Here is a 26,778-nt window from a genome sequence, read left to right as displayed (position 1 = left end):
TTTTTAGTATTTGAATATTTATTTATGTTTATATAAAATGGCATTAGGAATGTAAGATATTAGTTCCAAATGCATACAAAAATAATTTCCAATTGTTACTAGATATATAACAATTATATACATATTTCCATGCTTCAAATCAGCTAATTGATTGTACTCTTGTTGTTTCAGGTACATGAGTTAATGCTTAAAGATCGTCCACGCCAGGAGGCATACTATCAGGCAATAATGAGTAACAGTACGATGTTCAAAGATAAAGTAGTACTTGATGTAGGCGCAGGTACTGGTATATTATCAGCGTTTTGCGCTAAGGCAGGTGCACGTTTAGTTTATGCAGTGGAAGCAACAAATTTGGCCAAGATTGCTCTACAAGTTATTGAAGAAAATGCTTTGACCAGCATAGTCAAGGTGAAAAATGTTTTAATTTTAAATAAACTTTAAATTTAAATTATATTATTCAAAACAGGTTTGTGAATCCAAAATAGAGGAATTTCAATTGCCTGAAACAGAGGAAAAAGTCGATATTATTGTTTCGGAATGGATGGGATTTTATTTGCTGCACGAAGGCATGTTGGATTCAGTACTTTATGCACGGGATCATTTTTTAAAACCCTCTGGTAAAATGTTTCCAAACGAAACTATCTTATATGTGGCACCTTGTCAAGTACCGAGTCGTTATGATGATTGGGTCAATGTTAATGGCATTAGCATGACAAAGTTTGCTGCGCATTTGCGAGAACAAAAATCAAAGAAACCAGAAGTCGCGAACGTACAACCAACAGATCTGCTGCATGAGGGTACTGTGATGCATTGGATGAATTTGGAAGAGGTTAAAATTGACGAATTAAGTAGTGTAATTATGAAAGAAGTCATAACGGTACAACGCTCTGGAAAATTTCAAGGTTTTTGTATTTGGTTCGATTGTCGATTTCCCGCACAAAGCTATGAGGATGCAGTTATTTTGTCAACTGGACCGCGGGCACCGCTAACGCATTGGAAACAATGCATTGTTGTTTTGCCTACAAAAGTGTGTGAAGAAGTGGAAGAAAATCAACCGATAGCATTTGAAATGAAGATGCTTCGTAAACAAGATAATCCAAGATTTTATGATCTTGAGGTTGAGCTTTTTGATCCTGATGATGTAGAACATCCAACGCCTTGTGATTGCTTTTTAACAAAATGTATACTATTGAAAACCCATTTGCAAACAATGGACACATCTTAACCATAATTTTAAAATAATAAACTTTATAAATATTTAATTTGTATATATATTTAGACATTTTAACAATTTTTTAATAATTTAAAGGCTACGTTGAAGTCGACATTGTATTTGTTTCAGTGCTTGTTGCATGCTTTCGGTACTAGGCTTCTGGTAACATAAATTGAGACAAGAGGAAATAATATCAAGCGCTTTTCCAATTATACGGCGTCTGCAAAATAAATTTAATATTAATTTAGAATAGTTATGAGTTCACTATTTTTATACATTTTTGTTTTTAAAGATAAGTCTTTTTTTAAAAACAAAAACTCTTTAACATTAATTGCTGATGCTAATACCTGCTACTGTACTTACTTTGAACGACACCACAGTGTTTCCACAGTATCGGCCAACGTTCTGGTTAAAAGTATGCAAGATTCCACTAAATGCCATTCGTTACCCTCTTGTGTCCAAGTGCGCTCGTTCATTATTATCATTCTATAAGACGGCGAAAAGTGTGAATAATTTTTTTTTGAAATCAAACTTTTTTTTTTCTTTTTACCTGTAATAATATTCCAACATAATTTCAATGTCAATATCCATTGCCAACAGTTTTTCTGGGACTATGGCTTCCGGCATATTGTATACGCATGCGGTTTTTTCTAATTCGTGGATGATGAATGCAAGCGGAAAACAATTGCCCGATTGACTAAATTCTTTAACAAGTGTCTCGATTTTTGTGAACAATCGCGTGACGCGTTCTGTTGAGGTACTGCAACCTTGTATGGTATTGCTGATAATCTTTTGCCATACGGACTCTATTAACAATGTATCGTTGTGGTGTGAGCAATTGAGTATGGTGAGCTTGCACTCCCACAGCTCAAATGGTTCTGCAAATTGTTGATAGAGATCAGTTATGTCAAAAAGTTTATTATTCAGATCTTGAATAGCTCTGTCAGTTACGGTGGTTTGAGGTGTAATTGCAGAAATAGAATTAAGAATGAATTTTTGTACTCGTGCTATGTCCATCTAAAAATTAATTTAAAACAAAATGATATAAAAAAATATTCTACATAAATTAAAATTAATTAAAAATAAATTAAGTTTCACAAAATGGTTTCAATAATTTTAAGAAAATTTAAAAATAAAAATTATATTTCGAACACAGTCTACTTTACAATGATAATATTTATATTTACCCTATCCTCTACGTCTTTCAACAGCAAACCGTTCTGCATTGAGTATCCTATAGTGTCATTTCGCATACACATGACAGCACGTGCCAGATATTCAATTCTTTTATCTAGAGGTATAGCATCAGTTTCCATGGATGCCAAATTGTCCAGAATTTTTGCCGCCTGGGCATGATGTTTATTCTTTTCATAGTATTTCCATAATAAATCGATTACTTTATAGTTATCAGGAAAACGCAATACATTCCGTCGTAAGTAGTCTCCTAAAGATGGTTCCATTAGTGATAATAACACTGATGTCAAGTCATGAGACATAAGCCATTCATAGATTGTGATATGTAATAGCGGATCTTTTATATGTATCGATTGATTTACAATCTTTGAAATTTCGTCAGTTATTAGTGTGCCATCTTCTTTTTCTTCTATACCTTTAAAGGTGCCACCTTGATCTTCATAAAGTTTTTCCAACATTTCACGTACTTCTTTGTAGCAATTTATTCTTAAAATATATGTTTATAATCATTAGCTATATATCTAATATTAAAAATGGTTATAAATTTCTGAAATCTAACAATACTATTATTTTAAAAGATTTAACTTTAAGTTTATATAGAGATTTTCTACAGAAATTCACAAATCCAACGGAAATGTAGTTTTCAACTATTCTACTTTGTTCAACATTTAGTATTGTCATTTTAATAATTATTTTCTTTTCATTGTCTAAAGTACACATTTAAGGTGAGTTGAGTACTGACTCTATGACTGCACTTTGAGGGGATTACTTTGTAGTCGATATCAACTGTTATATGTTTGTCTGCATTAATTAATGTTAATTTTATAGTTTTCTGAGAAGTCAATGTAATATGAAATTTTTATTTAATTTGCACAATTAACACATTAAAAGAAAAAATATGATTTAAAACAATATAGAGCTAACAATATAAAGCTAGTGTTTTTAGCTCGTAGTCATTATCTGACTTTACCCTTAATCCTCTCCATTGAATTTTGGTGTTGAATTTTTATTACCTCGAAATACATAATATTAATGTTTTTTGTTGAGTTTGTATTTCCTTGATATTTAAAAATATTATCAAGATCTGTTTATAATTATAACAGTTTCAATAACTGATTAATTTGCTTTAGTTAATGATAGCTTACATATGAGGTTGAGAATTTTTGAATGGATGTATTTCGGATTATTATTCAATCTATTCTTAAACAAACACATAGGATAATAATAAAAAAAAAATTGTTTTACCTTTTTGCAAAATACGTATAACCCTCATTATCATCAGCTGGTTCATCATTCTTATAAAAATGTATACCATATTCTTCAGGATCACATTTTGTGGCACAGGTGAATGATAGATCGATAACTCCATCAAAAAATCTCGCTGAAACAAACTTAAAAAAAAAAATAAATAAAAAAAATTAATATTTTTTCGTAGTAAAAACTTAAATTATACACATTTATATTGAAAAGATAAGTTGGTAATAAAAAAATAATTGATAATAATAAATAATAATAATAATTAAATAAAATAATAATAAAAAATAATAATAAAATATAATAAAAAATAGTAATAATAAAATATAATAAAAAACAGTAATAATAAAAAATAATAACAATAATAAAAAAAAATAATAATGAGTAATAATAATAGTAATAATAATAAAAAATAATAATAGGAATAGATAATAATAATAAAAAATAAAAAAAAAATAATAATAGTAATAAATAATAATAATAAAAAATAATAATAGTAATAGATAATAATAATAAAAAATAAAAAAAAAATAATAATAGTAATAAAGAATAATAATAAATAATAATAATAAATAATAATAATAATTGGAAATAATAATAATAATTGGAAATAATAATAATAAAATATAATAATAATAATATGTAATAATAATAATATATAATAATATTAAAATATAATAATAAAATATAAAAATAATGAAATATAATAATAATAAAATATAATAATAATAAAATACAATAATAATATTAATATAATAATAATAAAATATAATAATAATAAAATATAATACTAATATAATATAATAATAATAAAATATAATAATAATAAAATATAATAATAATAAAATATAATAATAATAAAATATAATAATAATGAAATATAATAATAATAAAATATAATAATAATAAAATATAATAATAATGAAGATATAATAAAATAAAATATATATATATATAATATAAATAAACACATAATATAAATTATATATATATATATATATTAATATATAAAATAATAATAAAGTAATAATAAAATAATAATAAATAATAATAAAATAATAATAAAATAATAATAAATAATGATAAAATAATAATAAATAATAATAAAATAATAATAAATAATAATTGTGTTTGTTCTTTATTTCTTTCTTTGCTATTCAAAATCCCTCTAAATTTAATAAAATAATGATAAATAATAATAAAATAATAATAATAAATAATAATAAAATAATAATAAAATAATAATAAAATAATAATAAATAATAATAAATAATAAAAAATAATAAAATATAATAATAATAAAATATAATAATAATAAAATATAATAATAATAAAATATAATAATAATAAAATATAATAATAATAAAATATAATAATAAAATATAATAATAATAAAATATAATAATAGTAATATATAATAAACAAGATTGATAGAAAATAATAATATTAAATAGTAATATTATTGCTACCACTAAAAAAATAACAATTAAATACGGGAACCGAAAATAACAGTTATTTCAAAAATTTTTTTGGAAAAAAAGCAGCAACAAAAAATTGTCTAAACTCATATTCAAGTATATAGTTATCATTTCAACGTATTATGGAATGATATAGTTAATCATTATTCATTAATCTATATATAGTTATTCATCTTTAATATTATGCATGCTTTTTATATATGAACGTTTTAAAATAAAATATAAAAAACAATATTAAAATTAAAATAATTAATAATTATAATAGTTTTTCAAAAAATAATATTACGTTTTGTAAAATAATCTATTAATACATATTTTTTTATAGGTAATAAGTAATTATTTTAGTTATAAAAGGAATTGTTGTTTTAATTTATTATAATTTGGATTATTAAAATTAAGTTTTTAACAAATTAAGATATATATGTATTTTTTTTCTAATATTTTTAATATATATAAATTTTCTTTATATATATATTCACCTGTTGGCATATGGCGTGCAAAGGTATATTAGGTGCAGTTTCCTTGCATAAATTTAATGCATTTTGCATTATCTGCATTTTTTGCTGCGGATAAATGCAATTTTTAGCTTCCATCATCATTTCCGTGGCTTTGAATGAAACGGCATCTTCATGTCGATATAAAGTCGGACACACTTCACGCAGCTTTGCCGATATGTTACCAACACATGCTTGGTCCTTAATATACGAATTTACCAAAGCAATTATTAGTTGACCACAAATCTCTCCACGTGATAATATCAGGTCGTAGAACGTGCAAGATGTTAAGATAGTTTTCTGTTCTGGATTAAGATAATCAGCTAATTGGACAAATGGATTTTCGCATAAGACTTTCCACAATGCCACAACTTCACAAGCGTGCCCTTAAAATATACCAAGGTATTTTTATTCAGAATAATCTTTCTATAACGTGCTATTTTTTTAATTGTTAACTTACTTATAAAATGAACTAATGCGGTGACCGATCGTTTTTCTTCCAACTGTAGATGTTCAGCTACGGATCTCTGTTCGTTCTGATTTTGAAAACTTGGTGTATGCATCATTTGATTGTAACCATTTTGAATTATGCCTTGATTACTAAAACCAAATGTTGTATTACCTAAAAATAATTATAGAGATTTAAATTTTTTTTATCTAACATTTCTATTACATTTTTAATTACAATATAAATCATTTATGGATGTTGTTTCTAAAAATATTTTTAATGCATTCAAATCCTCGAGTACCATCGTGCAATCCTCAAGATTTACCGTGCTAGATAAATCACTATCAACGCACCGTTTCTTTAGGACAGGCCGAAGTGATCTTGCTGCATATATATAAAGACTGTCATGTTTAGCAGAAAATATTATATTAGTTGAATCATTGCTATTATTATAAGTCGCATTTAGTGTTAACGGATTTACTGAAAAAAAAAATAAATATATATATATATATATAATTAATTCATCAAATGTAGATAAAATATATATAATAAATCTATAAATCTATCTATAGCTATATATGCAAATTACTGATATACCGTGAGCTGTTCGGAAAATCGCACTTTTTCTTGTGTTATTGTTTCATTTTTTACTATAACGAACTGTCTTTCTTATATACAGATAGGATTAGTTACTGGCAATTAGGCTGAAGATAGATAAAGGGACACATGCGGAAAACCTGGGGAGAGTTGGAGCTACTAGCCAACAATCCTACCGAGTGGAATATGTTTGTTGCGGCTGCATCTGCGCTATGCTCCTCCTTATATATATAGACTAGCTTTTATAAAACATCTTCGATAAAGCCACGAAATAAAAAATTTCGGACAAACCACATTCAGTGCCATTGAATATTCTTAATTCGAATTTCTTTAAGCTTAAGCCTATTTATTTAATTTTAAAATATTCCATGTTATTTTATTCAAAGGGTTATCTTAGCTGTGTTCTTTTAAAGATGAATGCCTTACAGTTGTGTGATGGCGAACTAGTTCTGTAGCCTGGCGGTTATCTGGCGGCTGCTGCGAGGATCAGAGTTGCGAATCAATTTTTTTCTTAATAAAGCTTTGATCCACAAAATTAAATTATTGATATGGACCGTTTACAATTAATTATTTCCTTCTTAACCAAGCATCAACCAAAGCACTAGCTTGTTTTGGCTTTCTAATTGCTGTAGCTTAGATTCAAGAATGGTGTTTTAAAACTATAAGCATTTCAAAAAAAAATGGGAAATTTATGTGCAACTTCTTCGAATGTGCATATTTGAGATGTTCGAATATCTGTTAAACTGTTATACAAATTGTGCAATAAAAACTGCCTTTTTCTTAATTAATGACGCTAAACTTGTAGCAAAACCTACAGAAATTTCAGCAAGTCAATTGGGATTTAGTATGCAGTGCTTTTTGGCACAAAGTGGCGAATTTATTACCATTTTTTGATTTTGCAATGTCTGCTATTTACTGGAGAATTGCAATAAATTATTTCACTTACCTGGACTTAGTGGATATTGTGACATTTGCAAATGCGTTTGCGAACCTACATGGCTAAACGAAGCCATTGGTTGATTTGGAATGGGTGTGGACATAACCATTTGTTGATGCGCGCCGTCAATGTTACCATTATGAGGTGCTTGTAGTCGTCTTTGATATGTAGGATCACCACCATAAAGTAGAAAAGCCTGTGTAGCCCACATCGCAATTTCAGAGCCGCGGTACTGTTCAGATGTAGCTAGTATTAAACATGTTATACATGCTTCAATATCAGTTTGCGCCTTAAAAATGCTAATTAAATATCATGAAACACAGCTAAATAGATATTTGGCTTACTTGAAAAAATGATTTAATGCACGTATGATGCGGCCCACGATATGCTGTTAGTAATTGTTGCAAAATATCTGCAGACTTTAACAATTCAATAAGATGCGCTCCTTGATTTGAAAGTAGCACCATTCTACTAGGCTGTTGAGATTTACGCAAAACAGAATTCACATTTGATCTAGTTGGTATATTTGCTATTTTCCATATCACACCTTCCATAGCGACAATTTCAATCGCTTCGGCAAAAAATGGACGATTTAGGAATGGTGCAGAACTTACGGTCCATAATAAATCTTGATTCTGTTGTGTAGTAGACACCAGTAGCAAATTTCCTTCACTATAATGTGCAGCATGCACGAGTTTTGGTTTAATGATCGTTGTATTTGGTGTATATCCTGGCGGTAAACGCACATGCACTAAATAAAGTCCCAACGCAGGTCTACCGTGCGCTGTTGTGCTACTAGAAACTAATTTTGTTGGGCTAGGGCTTCGTTTAGTAGGTGATATATGAGTTGTTTGCAGCATTGTCAAAGAAGACACATTTGGTTTTGCTGGAGAGTTTTGATCTTGCACATTTACTTGGAGGCACTGTTGGTTTACAGAAAAAAATAGACGCGCACCAGTTTCTGTGATCAAAACTAAATTCATGGCGGGACAATCATTATAAGTTAATACACAGAGTCTTGCTATAGGTTTAAATATATCAGATTCCACCGTCCTAAATGAAAATATACTGTAAAAATGAAATTTAAATCAAACAAACGAAAACTATTACTTCGCTATGTTTCCAGCTAGTTGTGCAATTGTATGTTGTGAAACTTTTGCAAAACGTCTAATAGCATTCGGTTCTGAGCCATATTCATATGCTTCAATTGTTCCTTTTTCTGTCAACATATATAAAAGGTTCCGTGTATCGTCAATAGCAATTTGAACTACAGGATCATTTGGCTGTTATACAAAAAAAAAAAAAAATAATAAATATAATACTTCAAAATCACACTTAGTCTAGTATAATATATATATATATATAATTTTGTAAATGCATAGTAATAAAAATATTAGTGATATAATTTTACTATAACAATAAAGCTCTGAAAAATAATAATAACATACCGTCAGCACTTTTAGGAAGTTGGGTACCATATAAGCCATAACACTTTGCGATACGTTAACTATCCTACAACGTTTCCCAAACCAATTGGATTCAGCTTGATATATTAACTCATACAAATACCCATCCCGCCCACCAAGAAATATTCGTCCATTTTCGGTGCCCTCTACAACATTAATAGCCACATTCTCAGAATCTAAGTGGAAAATTGGTTTACTGAGCAATTGTATTTCCTCAGTTTTTGGTAGATTCGAATTAATTCTTGCTGGCGAAGCATATCTTGTAGCACTATCTCCAAAAGTGACACCTTTAAATAATATTTGTATATAACGAAACATTAGCAAAATAAGAATGAAAATAAATACCTAAAACCAAAATTTCCGTGGGGGTTGTAAGTATAAGCAAATATTTAACGTCTGCTATAAATATGTTAGGCTTTGGTTTTACAAGACCAACGCTCACGATTGTACTGTTAAGACCATCATAATAAGCAACATCCTTTGTGTGTTCATAGGACCATATCTAATATTTTAAAGAATTTTTTATAAATTGTTATATTTACACACAAATAATTATTTTACATATAATTCAGAATCAATGGTTAGCCAAGCTCGTCCTATCTCAGGAAATAGACCCATCATGCATTGACATTTTACATCTAAAGTAAAAGATATTGACACTATTCGATATTATTATGTTTTAATACATACGTTTGAAGTGATCCAATATTTCGTTAGGAATCGGAATTTTTGTAACATTATTTACTTGTGTTAATTGTTTATGCCCTCCTGCCAGGTTTGCCAAACTTTGATATTCAAAATCGCTTAAACCACTTGCAGTAGCCATTCCATGCTGTGCAATCTTCGTCACCTATACATGTTAAGCGAAAATCAATAATTGTTTTTTAGACAGTTTTAATGAATATTACATCAAGTAAAGTTGGTGCTGCTAAGTCCTTAATATCCATTTTTTCTAACATGTTGCCAGCAGCATCCAGATAATCTGGTGATGATGATGCGAGCGATCGATTCATATTTACAAAGTTTCTTTACTTATAAGTCTTGATAGTAATTCAAATATTAACAAAAAAATATATACGACTAATTCCTATTATATATTAACCAAAACAGCTATTTCACATTATAACGCCGGCCACAAATTTCTTGCAAAATCCCGCGTTTTTGACACTTGTCTTATGTTAAGTTTTAGAGTTGCCAGCCGGGAATCTCAAAATAAAACATAGTTTCTAAATTATGTTCATAATATTTTGTTTCATTTACTTGGATTTAAATAAATGTTGACTCCAGTCTATTTTACATAAATCAGCAATTTTTGCTTAAGAAACAGCGAATAGAATAGAAAAATTTGACTTTTAAGATTTATATGTTAGTATAAATTATAGGAACACTTCTCAAATGCTTGTTAATTTCTCTATTCTAACTTTAAATTTATTATTATTTAACAAATTTTTAATTGATGCATTAGAAATACATTCAGTTCTGCATTTTTGTTCATCATTTTCCTAATTTTGAAATTTGTTTTAACTTTTATTAAAATTTGTAATCAAAGTTGCCATATTATAATTTTTTGAGGCAGTATTATGTATGTAAATACTACGCTTACATTGTGAGATTAAGAGAACGACATTAAGTTAATGTGCATTTTTAATCACCACCGTTTACATTATACATATGAGATTAATTTTGACTTTTCTCTTGTTGTGTTTTGTTTCATGTGTTTGATAAATTTCTGTAAACAAAGCATTATTACAATTTTGTACAATAAATTGTAATATTAATTTAATAAATAGTTTTATAACAATAATTTAACAAATTTTAGTTATAAGACTTTTATAGAACAAATTTATTGAAAATTTACTCACTTCGGCATTTACTTACTTCGGTAAATTTTCAGTATTTGTTTTAAATAGATTTTGACATATCTTTTTCAATTCTTCTTAGATCGTAGAAAAATCTACGATATTAAGCCATTTGCAGAGATACACATTTTTAAGGAGATTAAAAATTAATCTAAATCAAAAGGAGATCAACTTTTGCATGGGATATATGAGATTAAACAACGAGATTAATACATCAATCTTGATTATTGCTTTAATCTAATTTTAATCTCACAATACAAACGCCATATTACACTCTAAGGCCATGTGCGAGTTCGAGTAAATTGAGATAAAGTGAATTGAAATTTCCTAGAAATTTTTTTCATTGCACTTATGTAAATGTTTATTTATTGCACTTATTTATTATTTTTGGTTAAAAGTTTTCATATTTATATATTATCCACCTTATAAAATTTTCACAATGGTAACACCTAATTTACTTTATTTTTATTTAATTTACCCTATTCGAAATTCTGGTAAATACTAACATTGGCTGCCATACCGATATAATTTACTATTTCCCTCTATTTACCATCAATTTACTTTAACTCGCACACTGCCTAATAGAAGTTTATAAAAGTTTCAGAAAGTTCATAAAAGTTTTATCAGCTGTATATATGATCTCATTATAATGTGAACGTTCACTCATAAATATAAATGATCAAGTCTCTGAATTAGACAGTGTGAATGTACTATTAATAAGAAATATCGCTTTTAAGCTCTACGTAAAAATTAAAAAAATTGTTTTGAGCTTTGAGGGCCAGTTATCTGTTGATAACAATTTGAAAAGTATTTTATTTTAACATTTCAAAATTAATATTTGTCGTTTAGATATTTTCAACTTCAGATTATCAAAGCAGTTATATCACATCTCAGAATTTTATATGAATTATATATACAATTTAGTACGTTTCATTAAAATTAATGATAACTGTTATCTATAAAAATAAGCAGACAATAATACGCAATAAACATTGCGTACTTATGGTCCAGCTGGCTGGACACATAATACAAATATTGTACATTATTATGCGACTTCATTGATGGCGCTTAAATGATTTTAACTTTTTAATCGTTACATATTACTCACAAAAATTAATTATTCAGTATTAAAAGTATTCAGTAGATAGAGTGTACTTGCCGTTTTTAACTTTAATGTTAAATGGTTTCGAAATAAAACAGAAAATGTTGAAAGGAATGTACAAAAATTAAAGAACAAAATTTTGAAAGACTTTTATTCTTATTTGGCCCATTTTTTTAAACAAAATATAATTTTAATTTTTAAATGAAATAGAAGTGCAAATTTAAAGATAAATTTAAATTTAAACATAAATCTGGTATTGCATTTATATTAAAATTATTTTCGAAACTGTTTAACAATTATATATCGTCAGTTAGATATATGTACGTAATTAGAATTAAGTGTTTATACTAGCGTAATTGCACAAATACTCCGAAATCGACTTTAATTTTGTTACTTAAATTGGAAACAACGAATCAATCACCTAAAATCAAAACAAGCATGGCCCGAAAAGCTAAATTTGTCATGTAAAATCTGACTGGAATAAAATTAGACATAGTAAAGCAATGTTAATATTTGAGTGTATTATTGGCGTGTATTATATATTGGAAAATTAATTTAGCGAAAAAATTATCGATTTGAAACTGTTGTGTAATAGTAATAGAAACAATTTGTTAGCATAAATATTGCAGGCCACAGTATAAAATATGAAATCTTCGCTAATATTTTAAGATCAATTTTATAATCTAGTTAGGAATTAATTGAGTTCTGACAAGGTTAAAAAGTGTTATTTTATTAAGAAATAAAAGAAACACATATTTAAGTTGAAAAATCAGCTGTTTGAAATGAGAACAAATGAATTACAACAAATGTAAATACTTTTAAGTGACGCATTTGAAACGAGTCATTTGAGGCCAGTGTAAATGCCATATTATGCAGAAACTTTATATATAAATATTAGTCATAATTTTAGCTTAAAAGTTGTTTAAAAATTATGTACAGTATGCTCTGAATAACTTGATAAGTGTATTCCTAGGGTGGTTTGTATTAACGAGAAATTTTTTTATTTTAACTAATGTTATGAAATATTATTTATATGTCATATAGCCATAAAATTATAAATTTTTTGTGTTTGTTTAGATTTGATAGTTCGTATTAGTAGATATTACAAAATTAATAGTAGCACCAAAACTAAAATACACAATCAAGTAGAATATATCAGTGAAAAGCAAGAATACGAAAAGAAATTGCAACATAGCCAGCGCGGGTAACGAGCATTCAAATCAGTTTGACATAAGCACATATGCTGCTGCAGCGAATGATGGCAGAAAACAACTGATACAAAAATTGTTTATAAACTGTGTTGTTTGAAACTAAGCGGTTTTTGTTGTTTACTAAGAATATTTAAATACAGAAAACTCAAACATTTCCAAAATCATTTTTATATATTAATTATAAACAATGATTCACGACTTGTTGATTATCTGCTTGAACAGTGGCAGCAAAAAATGTCCAATTGAAGATTTAATGGTAAGTATTATATACAATTAAGTACTATAAATGTTTCTCACGTCCAGAACAGTCACTCAGGCAAAGTATTAACCACATTCATCCATTAGAGGAAAACTTATTTAATAAGGTTATACGATTTATTAAGTGTTTGCGTGAGATAGGCACTTTTGTACAAGCATGTGGTAAAAGTGATAGTCATGCCGATTCAATGGCCAGATCTGCAGGTAAGTAAATAAATAAATTTTGTATATGCATAAATCAATTAAAGACTTATTTTCATTTTATGTCGTTAATAGAGGATGAGTTAATGCATGGTAACTATATTAAATCCTTTGCTGATGGTCTGGAGTTATTGCTGGATGAATTTTATAAAGTTATAATTGAATTGGAACAACTAAACTTAGAGAATTCGTATAATTCCTTACTGCACGTTTACTCTAAAATGCAAGAATATGAACCGTTATTTTTCTTTTTACAAAAGTTGACCCATACTATCCTTTCGCGGAAAATACATGGTTGTCCTCTTATGCAGCTTCTCTATCAATATATACAAAATGGTGACTGTAGATTAGATTTGGCTATTAGTAGGTAAATTTTGTGGTTTATTAAACAATTTTAAAATTTGATATAATTATATATATATGTATATATAAAATTAGCATTCACACAAGTGTGATCAGAGTTTTTCTCAAACATTTGGCCAATTGGACACTTTACGGTAAAACCGATGATTATTATGAGGAATATTTCATACAACGGCGTGCGGAACCTAGTCAATATATCAGTTATACTAGTAGTGTAAAATCTGGAACTTCATCAGAGGTAAAACATTAATTTATTTGATTTTTAAAAAAGAAATTTTATTTTTGAATTTCTTGCGTTTCAATTTAAAACGCATTCTAGGATCAGGCTCATATCTAAGATGTTGCTTTAGTAATTCAATTTATTAAGTTGTTTGGTGAAGCACTTACATATTTCATAAATATTATTTTTTTTTATAATAACATCCTTTTATTTTTGTTTTTAAATATATATTTTATTATAATACTTATAGGAATCGAGTCAATCTGATGAGGAGATTTGGCAATGGGATGTATGCTATGAACTTGTGCCACCATGTTTTGGCTCAAGTTGGGCAGAAAAAGTATTATTCATAGGAAAAACCGTACTAATATTTAGAATGGATGATGTTGAAGTAGAATTAATAAATCAATCGAATACAGCAGGTACTCAAAGCCATACATCAGACATTGGTACTTTATGGAATGGAAAAGAGTATATATATTACAACAAAATCTATTCATTGCTGGATAAAAAGGAATTCAAAGTATCAGATTATGAAGAAGTAATTGAAGATATGAAAAGTTATGTTTGCACTCGATTTGCTGAACTAGCTATAACAGAGGTTAATTTCATGAGGCAGTTGACACTAGTTAAAGATTTCTTTTTAATGGGACGCGGAGAATTGCATTTAGAATATATACGTCAATCATATAAGGTTAAACCGACAGAAACACAATTGGAATCCAAGAGCTGGCTACGTGACATAATTAGGGCCTATGATGTAAGAAAAGAATAATATTTTTAATATTATTGAGTTTTTAAAATTCTATAAACATATTCTTCTTTGTCATTTTTAGATGGCCTGCAGTATTATAGGTGCATTTGAATTTCAGGAAAAGTTCAGTGTATCCGTCATTGACTGTTATCTAGATTCTGATGAACTGAATACATTCTACTATCCGCAATATCTCAAGTTTAACTTCAAAATAGTCTGGCCACTTCATTTAATATTCTCCCCAAAAGTGATTAGTCACTACAATATAATATATCGTTTCTTGCTTACAATAAAAAAAATTCAATATGAATTGCAAATGGTATGGCAGAAAATTAACCAAAAAAATATGGGCATACAAAAAGTGGATTCAAGAGTATTGCATCTATGTTACCAGTTAACATTTTTTATAAATACTTTACAATATTATATACAAGTGGATGTCCTAGAAAGTTTGTTGAAATTAATTCTTTTATTAAATCAAATTTATTATTCAAATTTATTCAAAAGGTCAGTATAATATCTTTCTCAGTTCGATTGAGAACAAACGCGATTTTGAGGAAATTAATAGAGCACAAACTGTTTTTCAAATGAAGGTACTATCACTTTGTTTTCTACAAGTGGAAGATGTAAGTAATAAAAAATTTTTATTTGAATACATATTATTTTCTTATTTTTTTTTGATTATTATTTTAGACTAGAAAATCCACCATATATCAGTCAAGTATATGTATAGGTAATCCAGTTAATGATGTTTTAAGTGATATGTTTTTGGTTTGTCATGATTTTTGTGATCATATTGAGAGTGTTGATGAACTTATCGAAATTGATGATGACTTAATTGAAAATTTAAAAGATCGGTGAGTACATTGTTGTGAAATTTTACGAAAATTTTTTTTTTCCATTAAAATAGAACTAGTAGCTATATATCATATTTCTACTGCCTTTAAGGCCAACAATTTCAATGCTGTAAAGGCCAAAATTAAGACAAAAAATTGTTACTATTAATGTAAAAGCAATGTGATCATTTCAATGCCATTTATTCCATATTTTAAATCAATTTTAAAATTTTATTTAACGCATCTTCCTTGTTATTAAATTTTTTGTCGTTGCGATACTTGGGTAATCATATGAAAAAATGAAAAATAGGATTGAGAACTTAATTTATGAAAGAAGCTTGAAGAAGGAATAAAGGAGAAATATATGAAAAATAGGGATGGGCTAATATTAAGTTCGATCTGAAAATATATTTGAGCCGTACTTAATCTGTAAAATTTTTTTTATTTAAAGTAATATTTTCCTGATGTTAAGGTGATCACTATGCTAGTGTGAAATTAGTCGTGTACTTATTTTCGTTTTCGTTTATATTACAAGTTGTTATTGTTGTTATGGTAACCCGCTGGGACAGATGACATGAAATGATTTACAAGACGAATACATGAGTTTGGATATGAATGGGTGTTCTAAAGTCTTGTCCACAACAGTAAACATTAAATTTTGTTTTTTCAAACGTTCGTTTCTTTGTGAGCTTATGGGTTTTAGCTATTGAAATGTGTACTCCTAAATAGAGTCTTGAATGTGGCAATCTGGAGTATGATTTAAAAATTTTGAAAGATTTCTTTAACGTTTTACACAGCTGAATTTCTTATACTTAACATTATATTTAAGTCATATTTTCTTATATGCATGGTTTTTCTTATGTTGTAGAATCTTGGTTGGTTGGTTTCAGTGGCAGATCATTAGATAACTTCCATGTACCTCAATTAGCAATTTTTTGCCGTTTTGCTATATCACATTCCTCACAACAACCTTAGTATAGAAGAGTAAAGACTAAATCCATCTCCCCGAATTTAGATAATTTAATAGGTCTTTCGTCTGTACAGTCTGATAAACTATCAAAGAAGTATCTTTCTAAGAATGTTAATCTTCTAGACGCCAAAGCCGGGCATTCACAAGTAAAATGTATTATTATTTCCACAGAATCTTATAGATGACGATTCTGTTATAGTGAAGTGCAATAGAATATATGCCGTTCTTTTAAGTATCTTCCAAAAATTTGTTAATAATATGAATAAATATAACATTTTTGGTAAACCGAACATTTCAAACAGAAGATTAATGGTTTATGTAGTACTATTTTTGGAACCGGGATTTGATTTGCAACCAACCATTAGAATATTCATTCGAACAGAAAATGATATGAAATTTATCTGCTTAAAAGATTTTAATATAAATATTGCCTTAGAGATTTATATATTATTTATTCCCATCTCTATTATATTGGAAAATATTTTTAACTTAACTTGCTTATTATCTTATACATATAAATAAATTATGTCGTAATAATCTAAATATTTTGATTTATAAATTTTAAGGTATTAACACATGTTTTATTTATTTCTATTTAGATTTTATGATAAAATTGAGAAACTTCTTGATAATATATCGAAATTACACACACCATCAAATAATGTGCCATTCAAACAACTAATAACTAGGCTGGACTTTAATCACTGGTATAGCTTGAGAAATGTTTTCCAAAATGAACCAAATGACCATTACTCCACACCGACAAGTGAAGATGATGATATATATTACGATACAAAACAACAATAATGTATCTCGCACTGAAATATTTCATAAATATAATCTCATTAATCTCTCTATTAATGTTACTTTTATTTTAAGATATTGTTTTGTTAATCTTTTAAATTAAACTGTTATTAAAAATTATAACTGTATAGAGTGAAATTATAGTATTATTAAACTCATAATAACTTCTTTTAATTTTTGCTTATTAATATTAAATAATGAATGCGTTACAATTTTCGTGTGAAAATGAATAATAAATTAATGTTAAAAACAAAAAAAAAAGCATTATGTGTACATATATAATAAAATATTTTGGTTTTATTTAAAATATTTGTATTTGGCAATATAGCTAACTTTCATTGTTGGTTTCATCTTCTTTTCTGTTATAGTCGCAGCAGTATAATACAGTTTTATTCTAGTTTATATTCATATCTAAAGAATTCACAGTTTAACTGTAATTAATTTAGAGATTTATTAGTTTTTAACTTGTCGTTAGGCCATCAAAGACACACACAGGATTAAAGATTATATGTAATTTCTAAAAAAAAATATTAACAAAAACAAGTTTTCTTTAGTTTAAAATACAAAGAAATATATTCTACTAATTGGTAAAGTATGTTATATAAAATTTAATTAAATAATAATTATTCAATTTTACTTTTATTGTTAAAATAAATTTAACTAAGCGATATTTATTAGTAAATAAATTTCCATAAAATGTAATATTTTATTATAAAAAACTTCTATACAGGTTCCTCTTTTAACGGTTATTATTGATTTTAAAATATAGTTCGAATTTTTAGTATTGTAATTTGATTTAAATAACTTGATTTATTAGCATTTCAATGTTCGGTTTTTATTGTTATTGTGTGGTTATGTTTAAGATAAACAGATAAGGAGTTAAGCGGGCTGTATTTGTACATTTACATATTTTCAGTGAAAAATTCTTAATAGTCTTGACATAAATTTTGCATACAGTACTATTATTAATATAAAAAAACTCATAGCATATATTACACTTTAAACGTCATTTACTTAATACGTATTTATAAGGGTTTAATAGCCTATTTGAAAGTTGATAGATATCTTCTTTAAACATTATTATTATTTTTACTTTTAAAATGCAAAAATAATCAAAATTTAATTACTCATAAAATCACAAAAAATAACGAATACGCATTTTGTAAATATTAATAAAATTTCTTTTAAAATCCAAACTTTAGATTTGTACACGTTTGATGTCCTCCATGCGAAAATCAGTACTATTAATAAAAACAATTAATATAAATTTTTATAATTTAAAACTAACAATTAAGTATTACTCACCGTAAAGTCAAAATGCTTCTGATTTCGTTTGATGTTAAATGCCAGGATGGCATATCACTGCTAACTTCTGGATTCCAGTAATCAGTAAGTTCTGATACTTTTTCTAAATTTAATATTGTAGCTATTTGAGTAAGACGTGTCATTTTATCGCGCACAGACCAGGAGGTAGCACTTGTTAAATATGTGCCCAATGCTCGAACTTCTTGGTCTAAAACAAGACCTCCAAGCTGTAAATCAAGTAATTATAATTTTGTTAAATTTCATTTGTTTAACTTGTATAACTCAAATTTTTTTATATATAAATTAATATAAATTACAAATGATGGATACCAATAAAAAAGTACAACAATTGCCAACCATAATCGATGGTAAATGATATTAATAAATACGAGTAGTAATATATATACCCTATTGAATGTTGTCTTTTTAATTGCACGTTCCAAACGTGATGTAACTTCTGTCGCTAGAATGCTAACTAAAGCATCATAATTTCTTGGGCTTAAAGAGTTTTTGAATAAATTAAAAAGTCCATCAATTTGCACTATTAAATACTGCACAAAAGTTTCACCAGCTTCGTAAGCAGCGAGTTCTTCCTATTAAAAAAAAAATATTTATATACAAGTACGCAAATAATAGTCATAAAAAAATGATTTTATTATATTACCTTACCTCAGTCAAATAATGATTATAGTTTAAAAATTGATCTATCCAAGGATTAAGACGTGGTTTAATTGCGCTTGAACGCAACTGTTGCATACCAAAATCGACGCATGCTTTTAAGGTATCGCGGACTGTTTTCAATTCTGAAATGCAACTATCAATAATTTGACGTTCGACAGCTGTTATACCCGGAAAGGCAGCATTTATCTCATTTTCCATTGTCTTCCAAAGTGTTTCAATATATATCGTAGAAATATCAGCGTTATTCAATTGTACAATGAAATTATTGCGTGCTTTGTCAGTATCATTTGACTGCAGCTTACCTTGCTGCAGTGAGCTTTGAATAGCATTGTACGCTTGCGCTAAATCTATATAACCAGAGGGATAACCGACTTTTAATGGTGCTTTCAGAGCGTTTACAAAGTCTCCATCTAAACAAGTAGCAGCATTATTAATCACCGCACAAACCCCATTAATAGATTGAGTTTTCAATGAGCGTCGTATACATTTTCGTAGCAGGAAAAATATATCATCGACCATTGAAGAACATTGTTGACCTAATTCATAAGTATCGAGGGCAATAGCTTTTAAAACACTTTCCTCCATAAAATACCTGAAAATAATTCAACTAATATATACATCAAATTTATGCTTAAATAAGTGAAAATACCTTTCAAATAACAAATAAGTGGCAAGTAGTTCTTGCATTTGCCTACTAGAGTCTGATTTGGTTATTATATTCTCAAATTTATCAATTTTTGCCTTTTGTTCAGATTTGTCACTAGTACTAGCTTCAATATCAGCCTGTAAACAATTATTTACCAAAAGATCAAGTTCTAAGTTGCATTAGTTACTTACTATAACTTTACGACGAATAAAACGGAAATACAATTCTGCCCTTGAGTGTATTACAGTGATTTCTGCAATAATGGTATCAACATCCTTCGGATTTAGTTTATCTACTGAACCACCTGACGGTTTTCGATAATGACCTAAGGCTTGTATTCCACTACTACTAGACATCATTGTACGTTGAATTTCATTTATTTGCTGCGTACGTCTGGAGATTTGGCGATTTTTATTAAACTCTAACACTAAGTTTTTAACTTCTACATCGCATTCCCTTTGTAATATGACTACCATGTTCATTAAATAGCCTAAACCGTAACATGCTTCGATGATTGGTTGATTGACCTCTATTACTCGTGCAAAATTTTCTAGTAATACTGTAAATGAATCGGCGTACGCTAGTGCTAAACGTTTTTCTGCTTTTGCTATGTCCATAGAGTTGCGCAATTCCTTTTGGGCCTTTGCCGCCAATTTTGTGCAAATGTATTTGGAAAATTTTTCAATACCTTCTTGGTGACAGCCTAATAAAGGAAATATTTTCACAAACCGTTCCGCGGAGGCAAAATCATCTTTGTTGACAGCTTCGTGGAATCGACGAGAAACAAGTTCTCGCATATTTATTGTTGCGTTTTCTAATGTTTTTACAGCATCACTAACAGATGTTACAGAGCCTTGTACGTCATCAGCGGTGCGCTGCAATAAAATTTGATCCATTGCCAGAAAACGACCAATGTGACCAGCACCTTTTTCATAATCTTCATCACGTATGGCTGTCATCACTCCCTGACTACAAAGCTGTAAATCAATGAGGTCATGCACACGCTGTTGGCATTCAGATGCTCGCGTTCGTGCCATATCCAAACGACGCACTTTAGCACTAACTGATTCTGCTAATTCAGCTGTAAATATTATTTTGGAATTTAACTTTTCAGAGTCTTTGGCAAGCGCTTTTAATGTTGACATAGAACGACCAATTCCACTCATTTTTCCCTCTATTTGACATTGTTTGGCTAGTAGAGTTTCTAAGCTATTATTTATTTCTTGCTGAAATGAAAGAATATTTGTATTATTGATTTATGAAATTATGAAACATTTTAAAAACCTCACGCTCCGTAATTAACAATAAAGCTTTATCCATGCCAGCATTGGTAAAGGTATTCACCCCACTTAGAAGTACTTTCATATCCATTTTGACAATAGTAAATAGTAAAAAATCGTTAAACCAAAATAATAATCAGAGATTATTTCCAACTATAAGTAGCACTGATGTGGAAACCATTCATTGGAATGTAATTTAATAATAATTATTTACTTTTTATTTGCTAACTGTGTAGTGTCATGTTGGCACTAAACAAAAACAGCTGATAATAGAAACAGAGTGCAGTCAAAGCAATGCGCGTTAATTTTAGAAACAGGGTTGTGATTTAAATAAATTGTTTTTTATTAAATAAATTGTTTTATATTTATTATAATTATTATTATTTATTATAATTTAAGGCCGTGTGCTAGTTCGAGTAAACTGATGGTAAATTACTTTACCTCAATTTACTCGAACTCGTACACGGTCCTATTAAACATGTTGTTTTGTTATTATTGTTACAATTGAAATAATCTGTATAGCTATATATTAATATTATAGCATGTATCTATGAAGTAGGTGCTGAAACAATCTTATTATTTTATATTTTTTTATATATTATTTTAATAGTTTAAACCTCACTGCGAACACTATAATCTGAATTTTTAACAATAGATGCCAGCCCTGTCGTGAAAATCGTATGATTCTACAAATAACAAAATTTCATTGAGCCTAGGAAAATGCATGAAGTGACAACAACAACAACAATAACCACAATATTTAAAACAAAGTAAACAACAACGTAAACAAAAGATTGCAATTGAATACAATTTCAAATTTTTATTGATGTGCGGAAGTTGAAGTATTTGTGCGTCGCAATGAAATTTAGAACAAATTATTTTTTAATATTGGCATTTTATTTTTTACAAATAAATGCGGCATATAAGCCTGTTGTGATATTACATGGAATTTTGTCTGGTGCAGAGTCCATGGTTATATTAGTACGCGAAATTGAGGAGGTGAGTTCAAGGGCAAGGGTAAAGGGTTTTAACGTAATTGATTGATATAATTATGTTTTTGCGTTTGTAACGCACCAATGAATTAATATTGTGAAATTCATTTAATTGTTTTTTTGTTGTTTTTTTTTGAATACATATCAGCGTCATCCCGGTACTAAAGTGTATAATTGCGATAAGTTTAGTGGTTGGTCCAGTTTGGAGAGTGCTTGGAGACAGGTGGAAGAAGTAAGAGATTACATTGACACAATTGGTAAAATACATCCGGAAGGCATAATAGTTTTAGGTAAACTTTTTTTTTCTTCATTGGTTTATTTATTTAATCTTTCTGAATAGGAATTGACAATAATTTTGGAATAGACAATGATTTTCTTTTAATGCGATTTAGTGCAGTTGTAGAACATAAGATATATGGACAGATTCGATAAGTTTTGTCAAAAAGAATAATGCTGTTTTCTACTTTTTTTCTCGTTCTCAATGTAATAAACACTAGCCTTTTAACACTAGCCTCTCTATAAGCATAAATTTTTATTTATATAATTGTGAAATTTAAAGCATTTCTATTTATTTCATTAAGGATATTCTCAAGGAGGTTTGCTGGCACGAGCTGCTATACAATCGTTACCCAATCATAATGTTAAAACATTTATATCGTTGTCTTCACCGCAAGCTGGACAATTTGGAAGTAAGTAGTGTAATATTAATTTTTAATACATATATAATTCACAACAATTTTCTAATTGTTTTTTTTTTCTTTTTATAGCTAGTTTTTTGCACTTGATCTTTCCTGACTTAGTAGCGAAAACTGCTTATGAATTATTTTACTCTAAAGTAGGACAACATACATCAGTTGGCAATTACTGGAATGATCCTCACAAATATGATATGTATTTAGAATACAGCGTCTTTTTACCAATAATAAATAATGAAATCAAAAATTCAAATTCAACTGATTTTAAAAGTGCTCTTATTCGTCTTGACCAAATGATTTTAATTGGTGGCCCAAACGATGGTGTTATTACGCCATGGGAATCGAGGTTCTTATATTATTATATGTAGATAAATATATCATTTGCTAACTAATATTTTTTTAGTCATTTTGCTTATTACAATGGCTCTTTAGATGTCATACCATTAAGCCAGCGTGAAATATACACAACCGATGCTATTGGACTGAAAACGCTTAAGGAAAATGATAAATTAAAAATTATAGTTAAACCATTTGTACATCATTTAACTTGGCATACTAATAGACATGTTATTAGAGAAGTTATCCTACCATATTTAAATTAAGTTGACTTTAAGCTCTCTTTGCGAACAAAAATTACATAAACAAAGTATAAGGCTATACTCTAAATACAAGACTTTGGGTTATCGTTAAGTAAATATTTATTATGTAAAACAAGTACATAGTTATATAAATATTTTATCTACCAAAAATCCTAATACTATTAAGAAATTACTATTAAAATATAACAAATTTTAAATTTTAAATAATTAAACAAAACAAACAAAAAAAAAAATAAATCGAATGTTTGGTTGTCAATATCTTAAAATTAAAATTACTTTTTGTTTATCAAAAAAGACTTAAAAACATTTTATATTCACTGAAGGAATCTCAATTGTACAGGATCTTAAGTTTTCACTATAATGGTAATTAAAAAATTATAAAATTACAAATTTTTATATGGAACTCAAAGAGTTCCATATAACTATCTTCTATGTTAAATGCAAAAAATTAAAATTTTTGATTTTTTTATATCTGTAATGTAGATGACTAAACTTATGTCTCACTATATTATTTCAAAGAGTTGTTTTGGATTAAATACCAACAAATTAGTGAATTCACAAATCTTAAATTTGTTAGTTTTCGGTTGCTAATATTAATTATCATCCAGAAAAATATCACTAAGTAATAAACAATGAAATAGAATTTTGAAATATTTTAGGAACCGAAAATTATTGAGTATCTCAGACTCCAGACTCTATATCCAGACTCTAAAAGTGTTTGATCCAAAAGCACGAGTTCAATCACACTTGAACTGGTTCAACATCATAATTCTCTTGAAGTGCACTTGAAGTACTAGTATACGAATTAATATTTACTCTTTAATATGGTCCTAAATTTGGCAGGGCACGAGTTTAATCCCTGGTACTTGCAGTCTCAAAAAAAAAAGTACAAGAACTATTTCCAAGACCACTGATGATGGGTATTTGGCAATGCTTGAAACAGTTTTATGGTCAGCCAAAAATTAAATTAATTAAAATAATATAAAAAGAATTTTTATTGCTGCAGTTCATTATTTTACGTAAAATGTCTTTAATGGGGAAATATTGGAAAAAATGTTTCAAAAACCCTACCAAATACTCAAACACTGACATTGTAATTATTTTTGTTTTGTTTTTGCAATGTTCTACTTATAAGTGGGACTCACCCGTGTAATATAATTTTAGAACAATCTATGAGTGAAAAGATCGACACATCAAAGTTAGAATCGCTGAAGGATAGAGTGTCAATGCATGGAACACATAAAATTGTCCTAAAGAGCAATATGAAGTTTTTTAGAAAGCAAATAATGAATATTATAAATATCAAAAAACATATGCTTTTTTCTGGATATCCACCTGCCCGTTAATTGGTTCTAGAAGTTCCGAATCGTGAAGATAGAAAGTTTAAGCAATTTCTCAATTCAATGGTTGTTCTATTATAAATAAAGTAATAACAGGATTTAGTGTTTTAAAAATAAAATAATTAATTGGAGTTTAAAAAAGTATCGTTATAATCGTTATAATACCAATTATTAACTTAACAACTATTCGCACATACTTGTTGTGTGCCCTAGATAATATGAGCGACTTAGTGAGAGATATGGTAACCAAGCAGTGTGGATGTCAATGAAAGAAAGTATGACCCGTCGTACATGTTTTTAATAATATTAGTTATTTTATCAGAACACCTCTAGCCGAAAATGCAGACCAAATAACTTCGCACTTTAACGCATCAAATGCTTTTGCGAAATCGATAAATGCTAAGTAAAGGGGGGATTTATATTCAGCTGACTGCTCTATTAGGATTTTAACGATATTTATATTGTTGATGCACGGATAACCGGTTCTAAAACCAGCCTGTTTTGAACGGATAAATTTTAAAAGGATTTAAGAAAAGATTTTAGAAATCGTTGGTAAAATAGACATTTCGCGCCAATTTTCACACTTTTTCCGATCGCCTTTTTTAGACATCTTAACAGTAATTGCTTCTTTCCAGTCGTTCGGTATTTCTTCATCTCTCCATATTTTTTGAAGTAGCGGTATCAATATGGCAGCTATAGCCTCAGCGTCAGCAACAACATTGCTTAGAATTATAATTCTAATTGTATATTAAATGATTTAAACAGGTACTCAGCAGTTCCAAGTGAAAAAATGGTATAAGTCTTTGAATAATAAAAATGACAGAAGTTATGATAAAAAATGATATAGATTCCATTTACGTCTACTGCAAGATTTTTTATTTCAAATGGATTACTTTGGATTATATGGGACAGCACAGACATTTCTGTTCAAGATTATAGAATTTGAGATAAAAAAAAAGCGTCCGATACTTTACTACTTAAAAGATTGTTTTATATATTAGTAAATTCATAATGTGAATTCATAATGCATCTTGTCGAAAGTAAGATCCGTGAATTTATGAAGGTCAACAATTTGCCTGCTGATTCGATATATTCAGATGAAGTCATATATAGAATATATAAAATCAACTTTTTGCGATAAAAATTTTTCCTGCTCATTATTCGTACAAAGACGATTTATCGCTAAATGCTTGAGTTATATACTTTGTAACTTTGTAAAATTTGCATCCTTTTATAAAATATATTTTATATTTTTTCTTTAAACAAATACCGTAAAAGAAGTTTATAAAAACAAAAGAGTGTTGCGATCGAAAACACAATACATAATAAATTGACGTTACAAAGTAATGAATGTTTAGTAAAACAAAGAAAATCAAACACTTTCACTATCTGGTCTTCTGGTCTTTTGGATCTGCCAAAATAAATAAAAATTACAATCCCATAAGTTGAACTTACTCTTAAGACCACTTCTAGTGATATGTTGCATTCTCTCATAACTTTTATATAGAACTGAGTTACATATACAAATATACTAATATCTTTCAAATTATGGATCTGCAGAAAAATTTTATAGATGATGAG

At 28.0% G+C, this 26,778-nt stretch overlaps 5 protein-coding genes across 8 annotated transcripts; 3 read left to right on the top strand and 2 right to left on the bottom strand.

Moving 5' to 3' along the window:
- The first annotated feature begins 176 nt into the window (after positions 1-176).
- LOC119687198 (probable protein arginine N-methyltransferase 6) lies at positions 177-1,258 on the top strand. Its single transcript, XM_038101451.1, has 2 exons — positions 177-408; positions 467-1,258. The coding sequence occupies exons 1-2, from the start codon at positions 184-186 to the stop codon at positions 1,223-1,225; spliced, it is 984 nt and encodes a 327-aa protein (XP_037957379.1). The 5' UTR covers positions 177-183; the 3' UTR covers positions 1,226-1,258.
- On the bottom strand, positions 1,256-10,471 carry LOC119687197 (nuclear pore complex protein Nup154-like). Of its 2 annotated transcripts, XM_038101450.1 has the most exons (17): positions 10,342-10,471; positions 9,990-10,287; positions 9,772-9,931; positions 9,643-9,719; positions 9,427-9,583; positions 9,064-9,368; positions 8,726-8,898; positions 7,960-8,668; positions 7,625-7,904; positions 6,319-6,561; positions 6,094-6,255; positions 5,619-6,019; positions 3,653-3,798; positions 2,401-2,893; positions 1,764-2,230; positions 1,577-1,699; positions 1,304-1,433 (listed from the first exon to the last, which is right to left on the bottom strand). In XM_038101450.1, exons 2-17 carry the CDS (start codon positions 10,092-10,094, stop codon positions 1,304-1,306), a joined length of 4,131 nt encoding a protein of 1,376 aa, XP_037957378.1. In that variant the 5' UTR covers positions 10,095-10,287; positions 10,342-10,471. The 2 variants fall into 2 exon arrangements, with proteins under 2 accessions (XP_037957377.1, XP_037957378.1); XM_038101449.1 differs by lacking the exon at positions 10,342-10,471 and having other exon boundaries at positions 1,256-1,433; positions 9,990-10,094.
- A 2,622-nt stretch (positions 10,472-13,093) lies between these two features.
- On the top strand, positions 13,094-17,777 carry LOC119689851 (gamma-tubulin complex component 4 homolog). The gene is made up of 9 exons (XM_038104772.1): positions 13,094-13,509; positions 13,562-13,715; positions 13,788-14,079; positions 14,151-14,313; positions 14,546-15,055; positions 15,132-15,498; positions 15,557-15,675; positions 15,743-15,906; positions 17,455-17,777. The coding sequence occupies exons 1-9, from the start codon at positions 13,441-13,443 to the stop codon at positions 17,660-17,662; spliced, it is 2,046 nt and encodes a 681-aa protein (XP_037960700.1). The 5' UTR covers positions 13,094-13,440; the 3' UTR covers positions 17,663-17,777.
- An 870-nt stretch (positions 17,778-18,647) lies between these two features.
- On the bottom strand, positions 18,648-21,813 carry LOC119689212 (conserved oligomeric Golgi complex subunit 4). Of its 3 annotated transcripts, none has more exons than XM_038103991.1 (7): positions 21,576-21,813; positions 20,483-21,517; positions 20,295-20,428; positions 19,634-20,237; positions 19,372-19,557; positions 18,965-19,191; positions 18,648-18,900 (listed from the first exon to the last, which is right to left on the bottom strand). In XM_038103991.1, exons 1-7 carry the CDS (start codon positions 21,660-21,662, stop codon positions 18,858-18,860), a joined length of 2,316 nt encoding a protein of 771 aa, XP_037959919.1. In that variant the 5' UTR covers positions 21,663-21,813; the 3' UTR covers positions 18,648-18,857. The 3 variants fall into 3 exon arrangements, with proteins under 3 accessions (XP_037959919.1, XP_037959920.1, XP_037959921.1); XM_038103992.1 differs by having other exon boundaries at positions 21,581-21,651; XM_038103993.1 differs by lacking the exons at positions 18,648-18,900; positions 18,965-19,191 and having other exon boundaries at positions 19,417-19,557; positions 19,629-20,237.
- Positions 21,814-22,276: 463 nt separating this feature from the next.
- Positions 22,277-23,994, top strand: LOC119689003 (lysosomal thioesterase PPT2 homolog). The gene is made up of 5 exons (XM_038103723.1): positions 22,277-22,570; positions 22,712-22,853; positions 23,145-23,252; positions 23,331-23,604; positions 23,662-23,994. Exons 1-5 carry the CDS (start codon positions 22,430-22,432, stop codon positions 23,858-23,860), a joined length of 864 nt encoding a protein of 287 aa, XP_037959651.1. The 5' UTR covers positions 22,277-22,429; the 3' UTR covers positions 23,861-23,994.
- The last annotated feature ends 2,784 nt before the right edge of the window (positions 23,995-26,778 follow it).

Source organism: Teleopsis dalmanni, chromosome X (assembly GCF_002237135.1).
Source record: "Teleopsis dalmanni isolate 2A chromosome X, ASM223713v2, whole genome shotgun sequence".
Lineage (NCBI taxonomy): Eukaryota > Metazoa > Arthropoda > Insecta > Diptera > Diopsidae > Teleopsis > Teleopsis dalmanni.
This window is presented reverse-complemented; position numbering and strand designations above follow the sequence as displayed.